The 17,500-nt window shown below is 34.5% G+C and overlaps 3 protein-coding genes across 3 annotated transcripts in view; 2 read left to right on the top strand and 1 right to left on the bottom strand.

Moving 5' to 3' along the window:
• LOC132118607 (serine/threonine-protein kinase DCLK2) overlaps positions 1-454 on the top strand; it is an 18,483-nt gene extending 18,029 nt beyond the window's left edge. The window contains exon 14 of the mRNA XM_059528562.1: positions 1-454. This exon is cut by the window's left edge and continues 1,808 nt beyond it. The gene's annotated coding sequence lies outside the window, so the exon portion shown is untranslated.
• An 862-nt stretch (positions 455-1,316) lies between these two features.
• On the bottom strand, positions 1,317-14,436 carry LOC132118605 (SH3 domain-containing protein 19-like). Its single transcript, XM_059528561.1, has 15 exons — positions 14,156-14,436; positions 12,894-12,933; positions 11,508-11,548; positions 11,365-11,410; positions 10,821-10,953; positions 10,562-10,730; positions 7,304-8,245; positions 6,346-6,413; positions 6,192-6,247; positions 5,926-6,103; positions 5,017-5,097; positions 4,756-4,928; positions 2,534-2,739; positions 2,350-2,423; positions 1,317-1,599 (listed from the first exon to the last, which is right to left on the bottom strand). The coding sequence occupies exons 1-15, from the start codon at positions 14,223-14,225 to the stop codon at positions 1,486-1,488; spliced, it is 2,391 nt and encodes a 796-aa protein (XP_059384544.1). The 5' UTR covers positions 14,226-14,436; the 3' UTR covers positions 1,317-1,485.
• Positions 14,437-15,107: 671 nt separating this feature from the next.
• Positions 15,108-17,500, top strand: part of LOC132118604 (FHF complex subunit HOOK-interacting protein 1A) — a 15,398-nt gene continuing 13,005 nt past the window's right edge. The window contains exon 1 of the mRNA XM_059528560.1: positions 15,108-15,775. The gene's annotated coding sequence lies outside the window, so the exon portion shown is untranslated. The remainder of the gene's footprint in view (positions 15,776-17,500) is intronic.

Here is a 17,500-nt window from a genome sequence, read left to right as displayed (position 1 = left end):
GTACATATCAGTGTCGATGTTTGTGTCTGATCATATGAATCATTAGAGTCTCATTTCAGACATTTACGTCATGATTAAGTCACATGTTTGCATTTAAAAGCGCGCGACTGTATGGAACTGAATGGGAAGGAGACGTTTCAATTGTGTTGCTGGATGTTTCTTTACGTCTGATTTGTGTGTACATATGTGTTACGAGCCTGCTGTAGTGTTATGACTTCGCTTTACACCAAAACTTCGGCCTTTACTGATTGTCTGTGTGTTTATATCCATGAAATGCCTCTGTTGGTAAGAACTGTTCATTTAATTTGATTTGAACGGTCGCTTGTGGAATCAACGGTATTAACTTTTGTACGGTGGCTGTTCGGGGCCTAAAGCTCCTCGTAATTATTCTAATTATGGATTAAGTTCATGTGTTAGTTTGTATTGCAACAATACATCATTATTAGTAGCTGAACGCGACCCTGTGTTTTATTGCACGTGAACGGTGACTGAAATCAAACCGAACGCTGACAACGTTGCAAACTGAAGCATGAATCCACTTTTTGGTTTCATTTTAATACGCAAGTTTGATAGAAATAAACGAGACACTTGGAATTTGCGCGCGCGGAAATCACTCATGAATACGAATCCGCGCGATCGAAAATTTTGCGCGAGGGACACGTGACACGTCAAATTCTGGCTTTTTTTAAACGTAATTTATAATTATATTAACTAAAATATATATAAAATATATTTCGTCGAACGTGATCGCACGTCAAAATCACATTTATGCGATGGTATAAATGCAGCATTGTCGTTATAAAAAGTTGAAAATGCTGGATTTTCTTTGACTTATGGTGCATTCAAAATCCAAAACAATGGAGGATTTATATTTTATGTTTAACCACTAAAGAGACCACATCCACATCACAGAAATAAATTACAGTTTAATAGATATTTCACAGACAAAACAGCTGTTTTACATTGTAATGTTTCACATTTTTAGTTTTTTGACCAAATAAATGCAGCCTCTAAAAAATAAAAGTCTGACTGACCACAAACTTTGGCCACTTTTATAATGAATATGCAATTTACTCATTATTCCAAGCTCTACAATATTTTATAATGCTGAAATTGGGAGTAAAAAAAAAAAAAAGAAAACATTTATAAATCCTTATCCAGTAAATTGTGAATGCCTGGTCATGTAAATTTGTTTAAAAGTGTGGGAAAAAGTATGCGTCTAGAATCCTGTGACTAAATGTACAGAAAGTGTCAAAAACTGCTGAGCTCGAAGGAACGCTTGACTTGATAAAAAATAAAAAAAGACAGCACAAGGCTTAATAACTGATCAGTTTAATGTGGGTTAAAACTAAACAAGTTCATCTGGACACACACATGTCAGTACAGTACAGGAAATCCCCTCACTAACCTCGTTTAACTCTATTACATCTAATTAAGGCAAATGCAGAAACCCTCGTCAGGCATGTAACAGGACGGCCCGTGTGTTCAGGGGTCCAGCACTTGGATGTAGTTTTTGGGAATGATGCCACGTTTCCCACCGGATTCTCCGAGGAACCACTCAGCATCCATGTCCTCCAAACCACACACCACATCTCCTGCCTGCACACACACACACACACACACACACACACACACAGTTTTGACCAATGAACTTCCATGACATAAAACCAATATTTAACCAAATATTTAAATACATTTTATTTCAATTAGTATTATTAAATATTACTTATTTATTATATAATAAAATATTAATTAATCAATCAATCAATATATTTGAATATACATATATTCTATTTTTATACAATATTTATATTCTTTAATAATTATTATATAATACATGTATATAATTACACAGATAAATATAATGACAATATATTTACAATATTTAATTGTTTTAAAATTACACAATAATGCAATTTCATATATATTAATATAGTTTTAAATATTAACTAAATTAATTTTAATATTATGTTGTGTGTGTGCGTATGTGTGTAACTATATACTGTATAAACAATGACAATATTTTTTTTTACATTATAATGTAATATATAATGTATAATATTTTAAATAAATTTTCATTAATGCTGATATATATTTTCCTAAAATAATTAAAAATGAATATACACACATTATATTTATATATATTTATTCCTTAAAATATATCTTAATCTTATATGTTCATTCATGCTGATATATATTTTCATAAAATAAAATTATACATACATACATATATATATATATATATATATATATATATATATATATATGTGTGTGTGTGTGTGTATTTTTTAATTCCTTCAAATATATCTTAATTTTATAAATAATTAAAATATGCATTCTCAAACAGACCTTCAGACAGAGCTCGTCCTCACACTCAGGAGTGAAATCATAAAGTGCTCGTCCTCTCGCTCCTGTGGGGGGCGCTGGAGAGAGAGAGAGACGGCCTGTCAATCAACACACACACTACAGATGCATGACACACTGCCGATTGGCCCGTGGCTAATGAATATTCAAACGGAAAATGTTTATTCACCAGGACAGTCCATGGCTGGTTTCAGTAGCAATGCTTCGGTTTCCTCTATAGCCTGGATGAAGCTGAGTGGGAAGATTCCCGTCTGTCCGTTCAAGAGGCCACGCCCCCACTCCTCATTTACATATTCCACTAGAGCGATGACATCGCCCTCTGTGAAGGACAGCTCCCCCTCCTCCCCCTCGAATGCAAAACGGGCCACGAAGCACCTGGACGGAGCGACACAGCAGCTGATTCGTGACTGACGTCGTGTTTAATGACCAATGAATTTCCACGACTAAAACCTTTCATATGTAGATCTATATTACATAAATCACATCCAAAATAAAAGTTTTTATTTACATACTATATGTACTGTGTACTGTGTGTATTATATATATATATATATATATATATATATAAATACACACACACGCTGTATATTAGTAAAATATTTAAATGTATATGCATTATTATAATATATAATTATTATATTTTATACTATATCAAAATTTATTTAATATATAATCAACACTCTTAAAAATATACATGTTTGTGTATTAATATACATGTATATACATTATAAATGTACACAAACTACACACACATATACATATTTTATGTAAATATATATATATATAAATATTTTATGTAAACAAAAACTTATTTTGCATGCGATTAATCATTTGACAGCACTAATATATTTATATATATATATATATATATATATATATATATATATACATACACACGTTTATAAATTAATTATGAATGTTTTACATGTAGATATGAATTTTGCATGGTTTCTTTTTATTATTAGAGATTATTTTAAGAATTTTTTGCTTTTTTGTTTATTATTGTATAATATATATATATATATTAGTGGTGGGCATAGATTAATTTCTTTAATCTAGATTAATCTCACTGTGATCTTGAAATTAATCTAGATTAAAATGGCTCACTCGAATTCTGCCGACGGCATTCAGAATATGTGTGTTACCCAAATAAAATTGACAAACAGTACGTTTTTGAGAAGGGCTTTATCAAGCTAGGTGGTGCATTAGAAAAGGGGCTCATCTCCTGTTTCCAAAATGCATCACAAATTCCACATTGCACAAGGTGCAAACAACCTTACGCCTGTTTCACACATACTCCGTCTGCAGTGCGTATGCATTGCATATTATTTACGCACCCATGTTAATGGATTCCAGTTGCGTTCCAGGAGCGTTGAGTCTGCAACAGTGCAGCGATCGTTTACGTACCGAGGAGCAGACTGCAAACGCGTCCTGTGTGAAACACATCGAGTCCGTGCTGCACCACATACGTAATGCACACGGACTGCAGACGCACTGCAGACGGAGTATGTGTGAAACAGGCATGAGCAGGGGTCAGCTGGGGTCAGCAGGGGTCAGCGGGGACCCGGTGAAGGTTGTACCAGTGAGCCCTGTTTGAAATTGTTTAATTTGTATGTTCGTTTATTTTTATTTATTTGTGCTATTTACACAATGTTTACGTTTTTTTCAAGTTTGTATGTGTCAAGGTACAGAAACCGAATAATTAAATGTAAAATAGCACTGGATAGTCTTCAATGTAAAAATGAAATATACAATCAAACCTACATTTATTTAGACACCTTCAACATTTCTCACATTATTACAGTTTTGCGATATATATTAAAAATTATATCTGGTGTCTGAATAATGTTTGGTTTGACTGTTAAAACTACAAAGTAATTCAGTCAAGAGCAGTGAGTGATTTTCTTTTATTTTCTTGGATTAACATTACAGCAGCCAGTAGCTAAATTAGGCGCGGTCCCTTTAAGAGACGATGAACGCATCCAATATAATACACATCCCATTTTTTTCCTCAACTGTTTACTTTCACTTAAGAAATAACTGACAATTTTTTCGAGCATAATTTCCAAGGCGGATATTTTGACATATTTTGAATGTATTTGTCGGCACAAGAGCAAAAAGAAGCAGATTCGATGTTCAAGTGTTTTGAGACGCCTCTCTCTGCGTGAGCCTGAACACCAGAACACCGCGAGAACTGAATTGGGCTCTTTCACATCTTTTTGTTTGTTCAAACTGAGATTTGTGTTTGTATTTCCCAACTTTGAGAATAGATTAACGGCGATATTTTTTTTTTATCGCCCGATAAGAGTCTTGCGCAGCACGTTAACGCCGATAATGGCCCACCACTAATATATATGTATATATATATATTAGTATTTTACAATTTTTCACCTGTTCTGTGTGTTTTGATGGATCTGCTGCTCCAAGGGCTCTTTGTCCAGCAGAAGCTCACTGACAGTCACATCTTGACCTTTGACCTCTCCTGACGAGCAGAGGTCGTGGAGTGTGTTTGATGGTGTTTGTGGGACATCTTTATCACCCAGGACAATCAGGTGCTCTTCTTCCTGAAACAGGAAATAATATTTCATGACAGTTTGCAATGTTTGCATAATTTGCGAGTGTGTGTGTGTGTGTGTGTGTTTATGAACTGACATGCAGAGGTGTTTCCACGGGTGGCTCCTCTTGCTCTTTGCTGGTATTCTCCAGCTCTGCATCTCCTTGAAGAACTTTGCTCTAATGCACAAACACACAAAGCAGCTGCAGTTTTATTTGTAGACCTCCTGAGATGTGTGTGCGAGCTGCTGATTTATACAATCACGCAGATGGATCGTTACATATGACCTGTGCACTAAATTCATGCAATGCATATGATGCTTTGTTTAAGAAACAGAGTATTTTGAGTAAACTGCAGCATCATCATTGGTCACATGACATGTGAGAGCCAAAGGCGTGTCTAAAAGTGTGGTTTTATATTTGAACAACAGTAACAAGAAAAATAATTACAAGATTTAAGAACTTGAACTTCAGACTAAGAGCTCTTATACAGCATTTATTAATATTCCAGATTTTATTTTTATATTTTAAGTTTGCATTTTAATTTTAGTTTTAGTTTGAGTCATTTTAAGTTTGATATAATATTTCTTTATTTTATTTCTACTATTGTTCTTTTATCGTTTTTTTTATTAATATCTCTATTTAGCTTTAATACATTTTTATTTCAGTTTTATTATGTTCTTTTTTCATGTATATTATTTACATTTAGCGAATTATTAGTATTTTTTTCTATCAAGGCAACATTTTTATGTTTATATTTTATTTTATTGAGGGTTTATTTAAATTTTCCAAAAAATACATTTTAATGGTCTTATTTTTATTTTTAGTTAACAATACCACACTGCTTCAGGAGACTTGGAATAAAGCGCACAATCACAATTCACTTTTAATTTATGAAAAACAGCATTTTTGTTTTCCAGCAAAAAAAGAAAAAAGTGATAGAGGTTTATAATGACAGGCTGGACAGAAAATGATGACAATCTTAACCCTTAAATAACACAGACTCACAGAATAGCGTTTATAGAGAGGATGTCCTGGTTTGGGGCGGGGTGGGAGGGGCGGGACTCTCTTTGGCACCCTGCTGCCTGGCAGCTGATTGGTCACAGCAGGGGAGGAGGCGGAGCCTGGAAGTTTGGTCACTTTAATTGGAGGAGGGCGGAGTGGGAGGAGTTTGCCTCCACTGGGTCTGAGACACAAAGAGAGAAAATTAGAGATGGGAAATAAAAACAACTGATTTTGGATAAAAAAACAAACAAAAAAAAACACTGCAGTACCTTGGAGGGAGAGAAGGAATGGAGGCGTCAGGAGCTCTGAAAACATCCACCGTTGCCTAAACACACACACACACACGATCATCATCAACATTAAATGCTCATTCTAATAGGGAAACTTCCTCATAAAGGTGGTTTATAAGCAGGTTTTACTCACCTGTGGGGTGGGCGGTGTCTTTTTGAGCACAGGTGGAGGTGGACGGGAGAGTTTGGGGACTGACGGGCCTATATAAAAACACAGACACACATTAAACATTAAGCTGTGCAAAGTTACGTTTTAATTGAGACATCTAACATCAATTAAGACACATCCGCTCCAGTGCTTTCAGAGTCTCAGTTCACAATTAATCTCTGCATTTACTCTGAGTTTGAGTCACTTACAGTATAATGTGCACTCGGAAATGCAACATGCTGCACACAGAGGAATGTGAAATGTGTATAAACCGGCTTTTATGCACAAAAGAGAAGCTTTAATGAATCCCTGCGGATTTAAACCAAAATAAAAGCTTGATGATTAAATGCTTGAAAATAAAGTCATTTATATTATGGTAATTTTACATTTTTTACTGTAAAATGTACTTCTCATATTTCATTTAACAGTGAAATATTAGAGGAACCCAGCATTCATCCAGAGTCACCCTACGACTCTTTAGAACTTTGTCTAATATTTAACTTCATTTAAAATAATAATACAAATAATTATGATTATTACATTATAGTAGCACTGATAAACAATTACATATTTTTGGCTAAATTATGCATTCCAGAAAACAAGCAAAGCAAAACGTGCATTTAACACCATTTTCAATATAACATATTGCAATTGCAGTTTTCTGTTTATTAGATTATTTCGCCAAGTTGCGCAAAGAAACAGAGCGAAGCTAGAGCAATTTTTTTAATTGCATTTTTTGCACATTGTGCATACAAGCTAATCAAACATTTTTAAATTGCATTTTAAATTGCATTTATAACTATCACAATTTGTATCAGAAAAATCGCAATTTGTTTTTTTTTGGCAATTTGCGCAAAAATTGCAATTAGGTATCTTCCTCCAAACTATGCATCCCTACTAGCAAGTAAACTAGAAATCCACTAATATACTGGTCATCACTCACGTTTTCCAGCGTTCCTGTCAGCAGCTATCACCGGCGATGTCTTCACTGAAGTGTTTGTAGTTCGATCATCTGAATTTCTTCTGTTGGATGGAGTGGAGGCCACCGCTGCCACCTGCTGCCCGGGAGGAGCGCTGTCAGGACGGGCGACCGGCGATGGTTTGGCGGATCTGGTCTCTGATGGACTCTGGAGTTTGTTCAGAAGGGGTCTAGGTGCTGGTACTGGTGGACTCAGAGGTTTGGAGGGGTTTTGCTCAGTGGTAGGTTCTCTGGAGTCAAAAACCTCAAAGACAGATGGTTTCGGGGTGAGCTGGGGTTTGGATTTTTGAGTTCTAGGTCGCGGTTGTGGTCTTTTTAACGGTTCTACTGGTTCAGGTGTTATAACGGTGCATGGAGCATCGAAAACGGCCAGATTTTCCTCTTTTTCTGTAGTGCTTGGATCGCTTTGTTGACTTTCTCCATGCTCCACGTGTGTTTCGTCCGAACCAAACACCTCCAGCAGGTCTTGCAGGTATTTGCTGGAGATGTCCGGCGGAGCGTCGTCAAACCCGGCGAACACATTCTCAGCCCCATCGTCCTTCAGACGCACCAGAGTCTGAACTTTCACCTCCCTCGTCATCGGCTGGTCCAGGACGTCCTCGCTGGGTTGTAGGGTGACTCTGGAGCGCGGCCGAGGTCTGGGACGAATGCTGGGCTCCTCTTTCATCCGGTCTCCTGGGGAATCGAGGTTGATCTGTGGGGAAGTGATGGCAGGGGGGGCGGGGCCTATGGGAGAGATGTCATCGATGATGTCATCGATGATGTCATCGACGTTATCGAAGTCCGTCTGGACACCACACTGTTCGCGAAGAGCCACTCGAGGCTGTGTTTTGGGATTAAACCAGTCCACTTCAGTTGTAAGTTTGAGAGGCAGTGAGGGCCGTGGGGGTTTGGAGGGCCTACGAACTACAGGAATTAACAGGTGAAACAGGATTACATTTTAAACTTCCTTAGATGATTAGTCACAGTATATTAAGACAATTGTTTTGGATTAAAACATTTGGATTCTAAAGCATTATGATGCATTATCTAACTAAATATCCACTAGGTTGCACATATTTCCAGAAAATAAATCTGAACATTGGATAATGCCAGGTTTGAAAATTCTTGTAAAATTTTGTTGACATCTTCTCTTTTTATTACTCCATAAATCAGAAAATAATGTCAAAAAAAAAAAAATTGCATTTTTGCCATGTTTTTCAGAATATGTCATATAAATCATCTTGAAAAATATACCAACAAACCCCTCAGTAAAAACCTTCAGAATATAGAGAAGAGTAAAATTGCTAAGTTTGGAGTATGTAAGTGCTACTGAAGTGGAGAAATTGTTTTTAAAGAAGGGCTGTAGCGATCGAATATTTTAGTAATCGAGTATTCTACCAAAAATTCCATCGATTAATCGAGTAATCGGATAAAATGTGTTTTTGCTTAAAGTGCAATATTAATTATGCAAGAGAAAATAAGACTCCTGGGTCTTGTGACGGTCACGGAGGGACCGCACGTTCAACATGGACGTTAATACACGCACATACGCACAAATACACACACCGAGACTGTTTGGGGATACAAGAGTTTATTGTAATTATTGATCGGAGAGTGAATGAAATACCTGTAAACTATGTGTATTGTTCCTGTGTAGCGTTTGTCCCGTGATTTTTAGAGACCTGGTAAGAAACAATGGCAGGAATTATTGGTTCCGCTTAGGGTGGGACTCTACCATGTATTAATTGAGCAATGCTACATCAAAAATAAACATTTAATTATTACCCATTGTTTCTCTGTCTGTACTTGTACTGTGAACAATGACAAGAAAGTTGACAGATGAATTAAGTGCGTTTAAATGCCATTCAGTTGGGGTTTTAAATAAAGCATTTTCTGAGATGCACATTAAACGCATAAAACATTAATTTAATTTATCTTTTAATTATTGATTATTAACTTAACTTTTTGGTAAACAAAGGGGATTTACTATTAAAAATAAAACATGGAAGAAATGCTGTGTGATTAAACCTTAAAAAAAAAAAATAATGTTTGATTCTTATTTTTTCTTTAGTGGTAGGCTATGTACATTCTGCTGAACAATAGTCTTTAACCAGACTTTTATTTTGACGGGTTGACGTACCTTTACAGTTCTGTGTATATGATGTGACGCTAGTTTTACTCAAATCAAAATCAATCGGTCAGATGCTCATGAAGTGACTGTCAGAGCAGTTCTGGAGATGTTGTTCATGTGTTCACGTCTTATTTAGAGAGACAGCAGACCCTGAAATAACCGGGATTCATATTTAAACAGACTGTTCCGGCTTAATATTTACAGATATTAGTCCATATCGTGATTTGATGTAAGTGCAATGACCTATTTTTGATTAATTCATTCAAAATTTGGCAAATTCCGTGACATTCCGCGTTAAACTGTAAATTCCGTTTTTATGACTGGATTCCGCGATTCCCTCCGCGTTTCCTACATCGCGGGAATCACAGGGCCCTAGTTGTGTAATGCCAGCTCTATCTTGCAATGGACACACGCCACGACGTTCTCTTTACGTTTGCCCGCGCCCTCAAATTAAAACACTGCTGACTCCTTGTGTCTCCTTCCGCTTTGTGGGTGACGTAAACGCATTGTCACATTAAAAAAATCATTGCGAAAGAACCTGACGTGAGATTTAAAATAAATTAAAAGAGGCTGAGGCAGAGGAATTTGCCTCGATCATTTTTCGTAATCGAGTCACTCGAGGAATCGTTTCAGCCCTAATTGCAATTGAAATCGAAATTGACAAAGTGCAATAAAACAAACACGTAAATGTATATCATGGATATTTTCTTTACACTAGTCTTAAAGATGTTATAGAAGCAAATTCTTAAAATCGACCAATGCATGAAAAATACTGTGTTTTGCCTTGAGGAATTAATTTAATAGCACATTTCAGTTGTTTTCGATACATTACTTTTCTTTTTAAATACTAAACGTAACTTACTCCATTTATTATGATTCACTACTTCTTTGTTTGCACATTTTTAGTATAGTATTGTGATTAAATGAAGGGCTTTCTTGCGAATAATCAATGTCAGTGAAGGATGCAGGGTGAATAAAATGAGCACTTCTTTTAGTATTTACTCAAAACAAAAAATAGAAAATGTGCTTCATCTGTTGACAAGAACCTCTTGAATCTCGAATCTCAGCTGACTAAACCTCCACTAAAGACTGATGTGATTTCTTCAAACCTGGACGAGCAGCAGAGGATTGTGGGCCGGGGGAGTTTGTGTCCGTCTGCGTGGCGATGGTGGAGGTGGAGTGACGAGAAGATGGAAGCGGAGATGATGAAGAGGAGGAGTGAAGATTCTGCTCACGGCTCTTTTCTTGGATCACCTGCTCATAGGAAGGAGGCGGGAGCTGGAGAGGAGGAGCACAATCAATCCATCAATCAATATGCAAATGCATGAAGGATTCCACACATGTACATCCTCCTTAAGCTCCGCCCACCTGCACTGTCGCCGAGCTTGCAGCCCATGTGGGCGGGGCCGGGGGCGGGGCTGGAGGAAACGTCCCAGAAGCCCCTGGGAACCATGTATTGGATGGCAGCGGTTCAGCAGAGAGGATGGTGATTTCTGGACGCCTGCTGCACGACAATCAAAGTTCATAACATGACCTTTCTCAATCTGATTCCAAAAACAAGTTAAAGAGGTCATATGACGTTGCTAAAAAAGACAAAAACCTTTCCCACACAGTGACATAGACATGTGGGGGCGTGTCTAAACGAGCCATCTTAGGAGTCAGTGGACGAGTCTTAACTTTTATAAAGAATATCCATAATCTAAAAAAAAAAAACCATCTAATATACACACACACACACACACACACACACACACACACATATATGCTTTTTTAAAGAGTTTCTCTAAATGAACAGTACTGTTGACAAGGCAGATGACAGTATCAGCGAAGAGCTTGAGATCAGATAAAAGACGTGATTTTGAAAGTAAAAATCAAGCAAAATCTCACTTGAGAGAAAGAAAACTCAACTGACCTGCGGTCTCGCTGAGGGTCACTCTGAGAGCTCGTTCTCGCTGATGCTGTGCAATTTACAACAAAAACAAAACAAACTCACATGCAAACATCTGACAGAACAGACAAAACACACCAAACACACGCTACAGCAGACATACTCACTGCGTTTGATGACGGCTCTGATGGAGGAAAGCGGCCCCTGGCTGGAAACACAAGAGAAACACAAGAGAAACACAAGGACTCAATGTCTTTTTCCATTGATTCAATGACTCAACTGTGACACGTCTGGAAATACATTTCACAGTTACACAACACACACACACCACACCCTCACAGACTTTTATTAAACACACACACACACACAATGAACAAACACATGCAGAAGAGCCAAGAAATCTGCTATTAATGCCTGTTATTAAACAGAGCCTAGATGTGGCTGGTTATTCCTGTAAACACATGCATGAGCTCAGCTTGACGTGACATTTATATTCCTCTCTGGAGGAAAGCGTTAATCATATTTTCCTGCTGTAGTGTAACAGGTTTTTCTGCATTAGTGCTGCGTTTGCTCTGATGGGAGGAACGCTGGTGTTCAGACATGAATCGAAAGCTTCGCCACCAGCAGATGAAGCTCTGAACACAAACAAACTGGTTTTTCACTTGTTTCTATAATCTAGAGGACTTCAGTTTCAGATCAAATTTCACACCAGATTAAGACATAACTGCATGAAAAAGAAGAAGAAAGCAAAACACGTTCAACTTTTTTTCTTTCTGTTTATTTAAATAATCACGAGGTTTTAGTTTTCAGTTTTTTAGCATTTCTCTTTACTGGAATCAGGGAAAATATATAGTTAAATACATAGTACATACATAGTATATTATATAGTTAAAAAAAAACAAATAAACATTAACTGAAATGAAAAAAAAACAACTTAAAATTAATACAATAAATTAAAACCATAAAAAAATATTAATTAAAATAAAATTGAACAGAAATAAAATAAAAAAAACATTTTACTGATTTTTATTTCAGATATTTAAGTTTAAGATGTACTAAAATAACAAACTGAAAACTGAAGAAAAAAAAAATATTAATAATAATTAAAAAAAAAAAAATTTAAAATCGCAAAAACACCACAAAATTACTAAAACTTAAAAAACTAAAAAATAAATAAATAAAATTAACTTAAAAAAAACTAATTTAATAAGAAAACTATATATAATATATAATAAATATATATATATATATATATATATATATATATATATATATATATATAAAATCAGTGCTGCAATTAGAAGTTATTTACTAAATTGTTCAAAAAATATATATTTGGATTAAGTTTTCTAAATAAATAAATAAATAAACACTAACACCATAAATGCTTTATTGTTTTTTGATCAATTTCTTTTTATTTTTAATAAGGAGTTAAGTGTGTGGACATGTGCCAAATAGTTAAAAAAAAAATCTGAAAGCTTCTAAAAATGATTTTTATATATATGTAAAAAAAAAAAAAACAATTCCTTGAAAAACAAAACCTTTGCGCTTACCTGGAGTGGCGCTGATCGGGTTTGTTTCTGTCTGAATGTTCTGCACACACACACACACACACACACACACACACACACACACACACACACACAGAGTCAGAACGGATCATTAAATGACTCTGTTTGTGTGGACGTCACCCACTAATAAGTGTTCAGCGGTGACAACAGCAGATTCAACACTTTATTCATGTTTGCTCTACAGAAAGCCCTGAAACAGACCGTATCATTACTGTAGTGTGTGTGTGTGTGTGTGTGTGTGTGTGTGTGTGTGGTGAGAGGAAATACAGCTGAGCTACTGGAGCAGATCAAGCAGAGTCAGACTTCATATAAAGAGGAGACTACACTCCAGCTATGAGGGAAACACTTCCTTCGTTTTACACTACTACACAACAATGAGCACACATAATATGCCTCCTCTAAATAATATACATATTACATTTATGTATATATATTAAATTAAATTTAAATAAAATCTACCCCTTTTTATCCAAAGCGACTTACATTGCATTCAGGCTAACAATTTTCTCCTATCATATGTTCCCTGGGATTCGCTTGTTAACACATAATTGTATAATTATAATTAATGTTATATTCGATTAATAAATTAATGTTATTTTTTACATTATGAAATAATTGTTTTATGATTATTGTGCATGTGCACTTTAAATATAATTAAATAAAACTAAAAAGTTACAGTTTTGTTGTTGAACAAAGTTTAAAATAAAGAGCCAAGAACAAAGTAATAATTAAATTAATAATTTTTACATCATTAAATAAGTTTACTAATTATTTTATGACTATTACGACCTCGTGAAATATTTACAAAAAAAAATAATAATAATAAAATAAATAATAAGAATTGTCCTACCACACTTTTAATCAGATTTAATCAAATAAAACTAAACAACAAGAACAAAAAAATGTATGTGTCCCTTAAACAAAATATCAATTTACAGCTATACATTTTAATCTACAATTCAATCAATCATCAACTAGATATGAGATATATAACTTCCCAATTATTTAATAATTATTATGGTGTTTATATGAGCAAATTAATATAATTTAAATCACAGATATTTACACTTTGACTATACTGATAGAACTAAAAACAAGTGGCACGTGAACTAATCCATTTATATACATGTCAACCTACAATTTCCTTGTTGACGAACTTATTATGGCGGCCTGCGCTGATTACAAACAGGTTTTGTTTAATTATTTGTTTATTTTTATTTGTTTGTTTGTTATGTCGCGCCCACCTGCTCTCCGTCTCGCGCCGCCGGGCTCGCGCAAACGATCCTCGTCCTCCTCGGCGCGTGCCTCCGCCATACCGGGAGAAAGACGGCTTATTTACCGTCTAAACACCAAGACAATCGGAACGGCATTCCTCTTTGGAAAACCTTAGGAAAGTCGCTCCAACTGCGATCGAACTTCTAATCCAGCGTGCGGGAAGATGAGCGCTCGAGCTCGACACTGTCATATGAATCAGTTTCTGTTTTCTCTTTGAACGCCTGAAGAAACTCAGTATCAGTATCTTATTGTCAGGACGCACGAACGTCAACAGGAAGTCCTTGTGTCCATGTGAAAGAGAAGAGGGAGGAGCCAAAGCGAACAATCGCTCCAATATGAGGATGACGAAGATGAGTTGGTGTGGATCTGCTGTGTTTGTGTTCATAAATACAAGTGTTCACATTCCTGAATTCTTAAAGTCTTTTTTTTAAAAGTCATAATAACAAATTCTAGTCAAAATCTAAAGGCTATTCATCTTCCACGTGTTAGAATAAGGCGCTAAAAACTCGGAAATAACGCAACACCGATGAAAACACTGGACATAAATAAAAATATATATTCAACTTTTCTCCAACATTCACAAATTTTTTTTTTTTTGGAATCACATTTTTTTTAACCAGGTGTTCCCAGAATGCTAGTTTTTTGTTTGTTTTGTTTTTGTGGCATAGAACGTTCCCCAATTGCTATTTTGATTTTATTTTATAACCAGACCCAGTTAACGTCCAAAGAACGTTGCAGAGATGTTTTTATGACGTTGAAAACAGAACCTTCATAGTATGTTGTGTTACATTTATAACCGGATGATTAACGTTCCCAGAACAGTTCTTTTTTTCTCTCTTTTTTTTTTTTTTGGTGTTAACCAAAAGATTTTATCTTAGACCATATAAACATTCCCAAACCGGATGTTTTTAATGACTTTGAAAGGGAAACTGCACAGAATTTTGTTTTACGATGAGCCCCGAATAATGAACGTTCCCAGAACACTGCAGGGATTATTCTTATTTAGTTATTCATTTATTTATTTACAGCCACGCGGTGGCGCTGTTGCTCGCCTTTCTGTTTCGCGAAGCATTTTATGCAAATCATTTGTAGCCTACGTCTGTGTACTATATTAACGCGAATATTAATAACGAGCGTATCACATGAATACAACCGACTGTTTATGAGACATTTGTTGTTTTAATGAGCCATAGACAGAAGAGAGCAGAGATCTGCGCATGTCTGAACCTCCAAGTCAACTCTTGTCCTTAAAAATCAGTTTTATTCGAAGATAAAAGTGTTATAACGTTTATAAATCACGAGCACACAACAACTGACAGCTGTCATTAAAGGCTTTAACAGGACAGGCTTTACACACACACACACACACACACACACACACACACACACACACAGGCTGTAATCACTCTAATCTCTGAGTGCTGTGCTCTGTTCTGCTCTCTCAGTATTTCTCGACACATGAAGGCCTGGGTTTTATGTCACACTACTTTCTCACTATTATTCAGGTTTTGTAAGACAGAAACTTTATGGATTCTACATCCTTCAGAGGATTACAGGACCTGATGGAAACACAGCAGAGACAAACCCCGGTGAGTTTCAGCTCCGCTTTCTCTCAAATCACAGCCTTTTAGTATTATTAAAGAGGATTCAGAGGTACTTTATTACATTTAAGAAGACTCTGAACTCTGAAATAATTATGTTTTGTTGATTGTGGAAGTTTTCATCATGATATAGTTCCAATACAGTAATTCTCCGTCTGAATAAGGATCATTAAATATATAAAATAGATTATTATATCCAGGCACTGGTTAAAGTTGTTGACCTGTATTATTAATTAAAAAAAAAGACATCAGCATTAGACCTAAATAAATAAATCAATTAATAAAGTGTTTGTGATGAAATGTATGCATGTCATAATATTAATATTCAGTTGAAGTTTCTCATTCATGGCATTTGTTTTTTAATTTTAATGTTGAATATGTGTAAAGTAACAGTACATGGATATCATTATTATATTTTAATTAAATATTTTATTAGTTATTGTTTATATGCTTTCTGTTTTGATTTTAATTTTTGTTAAAATTATAGTAATTTTGTCATTTTTTATTTAAAACATGTCTCTATTTTTTATTCTATTTTTGTTCCAGTTTTAGTTATTTAGTAGATCAACTTAGACTTAACGAAAATAACAACTAGCTGAAATAAAACGAGATTTTAGTTTTTAATTTTAATATTTATATATGTATTTTTCATTTTATTTGTCAAAATTCATATATATAATATATTTATATTAATATATTTAAAATAATATATATTTTCTTCAGACAAAGATCAGATAAAAATGTCTAAATGATGTAAAATCTCACTCAGATTATTTGCAAACTAGGACAGAAATAGAGATTAATCTTCGATTTGAGTGAAACTGGATATTAGGTGAGATTTAATGATTTAATTCATCAGGAATCGTTTGCATGGTGAAAGTTTGGTTGTATAGTTGCACTAAGAAATATATTATATATAAAAAATACATTTATATATTTTATATAATTTTTGCATGTAATTATTTTTTTACATGCACTAAGGAATATATAATATTTGATATTATAAGTAATTTATTAGTTTTGTATATATTTATTTTTAATATCCACTAAGAAATATATTATATATAAAAGTTTAATTTCTATATTTTATATAATTTTTGCATATATTTTTAACATGCACTAAGGAATATATAATGTGATATTATATATAATTCATTATTTTTGTATATATTTATTTTTAACATGCTCAAAGAAATATATTAGATATACATTATTATGCTATATATTTTATATCTTTTTGCATGTATTTATTTTTAACATGCACTATAAAATATATAATATTTGATATTATATGTAATTTATAATATTTTTATATATTTATTTTTAACATGCTCTAAGAAATATATAATATATAATTTTATATATACAGTATATTATATAATTTTATCATATATTTATTTTTAACATGGTCTAAGAAATATATATAAAATATCATGTTATATATATTATATAATTTTTGCATGTATTTCATTTTAACATGCACTAAGGAATTATTCACAATAAGATGGAATGAGTCTCATGTTGACTTCAGTGCACATGTTACTGCTGTGTGCAATAATCTCTTTCCTGCAGGAAATGAAATCACAGCGCTGTCTTCTGCTGATTATCAGGACTCGTAACGCTGAGCATCAGATTAGTTCACTCGCAGATCCGTCTGCTGGATTTTCTCTATGTCTGATGAACTGAACTCCGGTTTGAACCCAAGTCACATTT

The sequence above is a fragment of the Carassius carassius genome, chromosome 37 (assembly GCF_963082965.1).
Source record: "Carassius carassius chromosome 37, fCarCar2.1, whole genome shotgun sequence".
Lineage (NCBI taxonomy): Eukaryota > Metazoa > Chordata > Actinopteri > Cypriniformes > Cyprinidae > Carassius > Carassius carassius.
The sequence above is the reverse complement of the archived record's forward strand: the minus strand, read 5'-3'. Positions and strand labels throughout refer to the sequence as shown.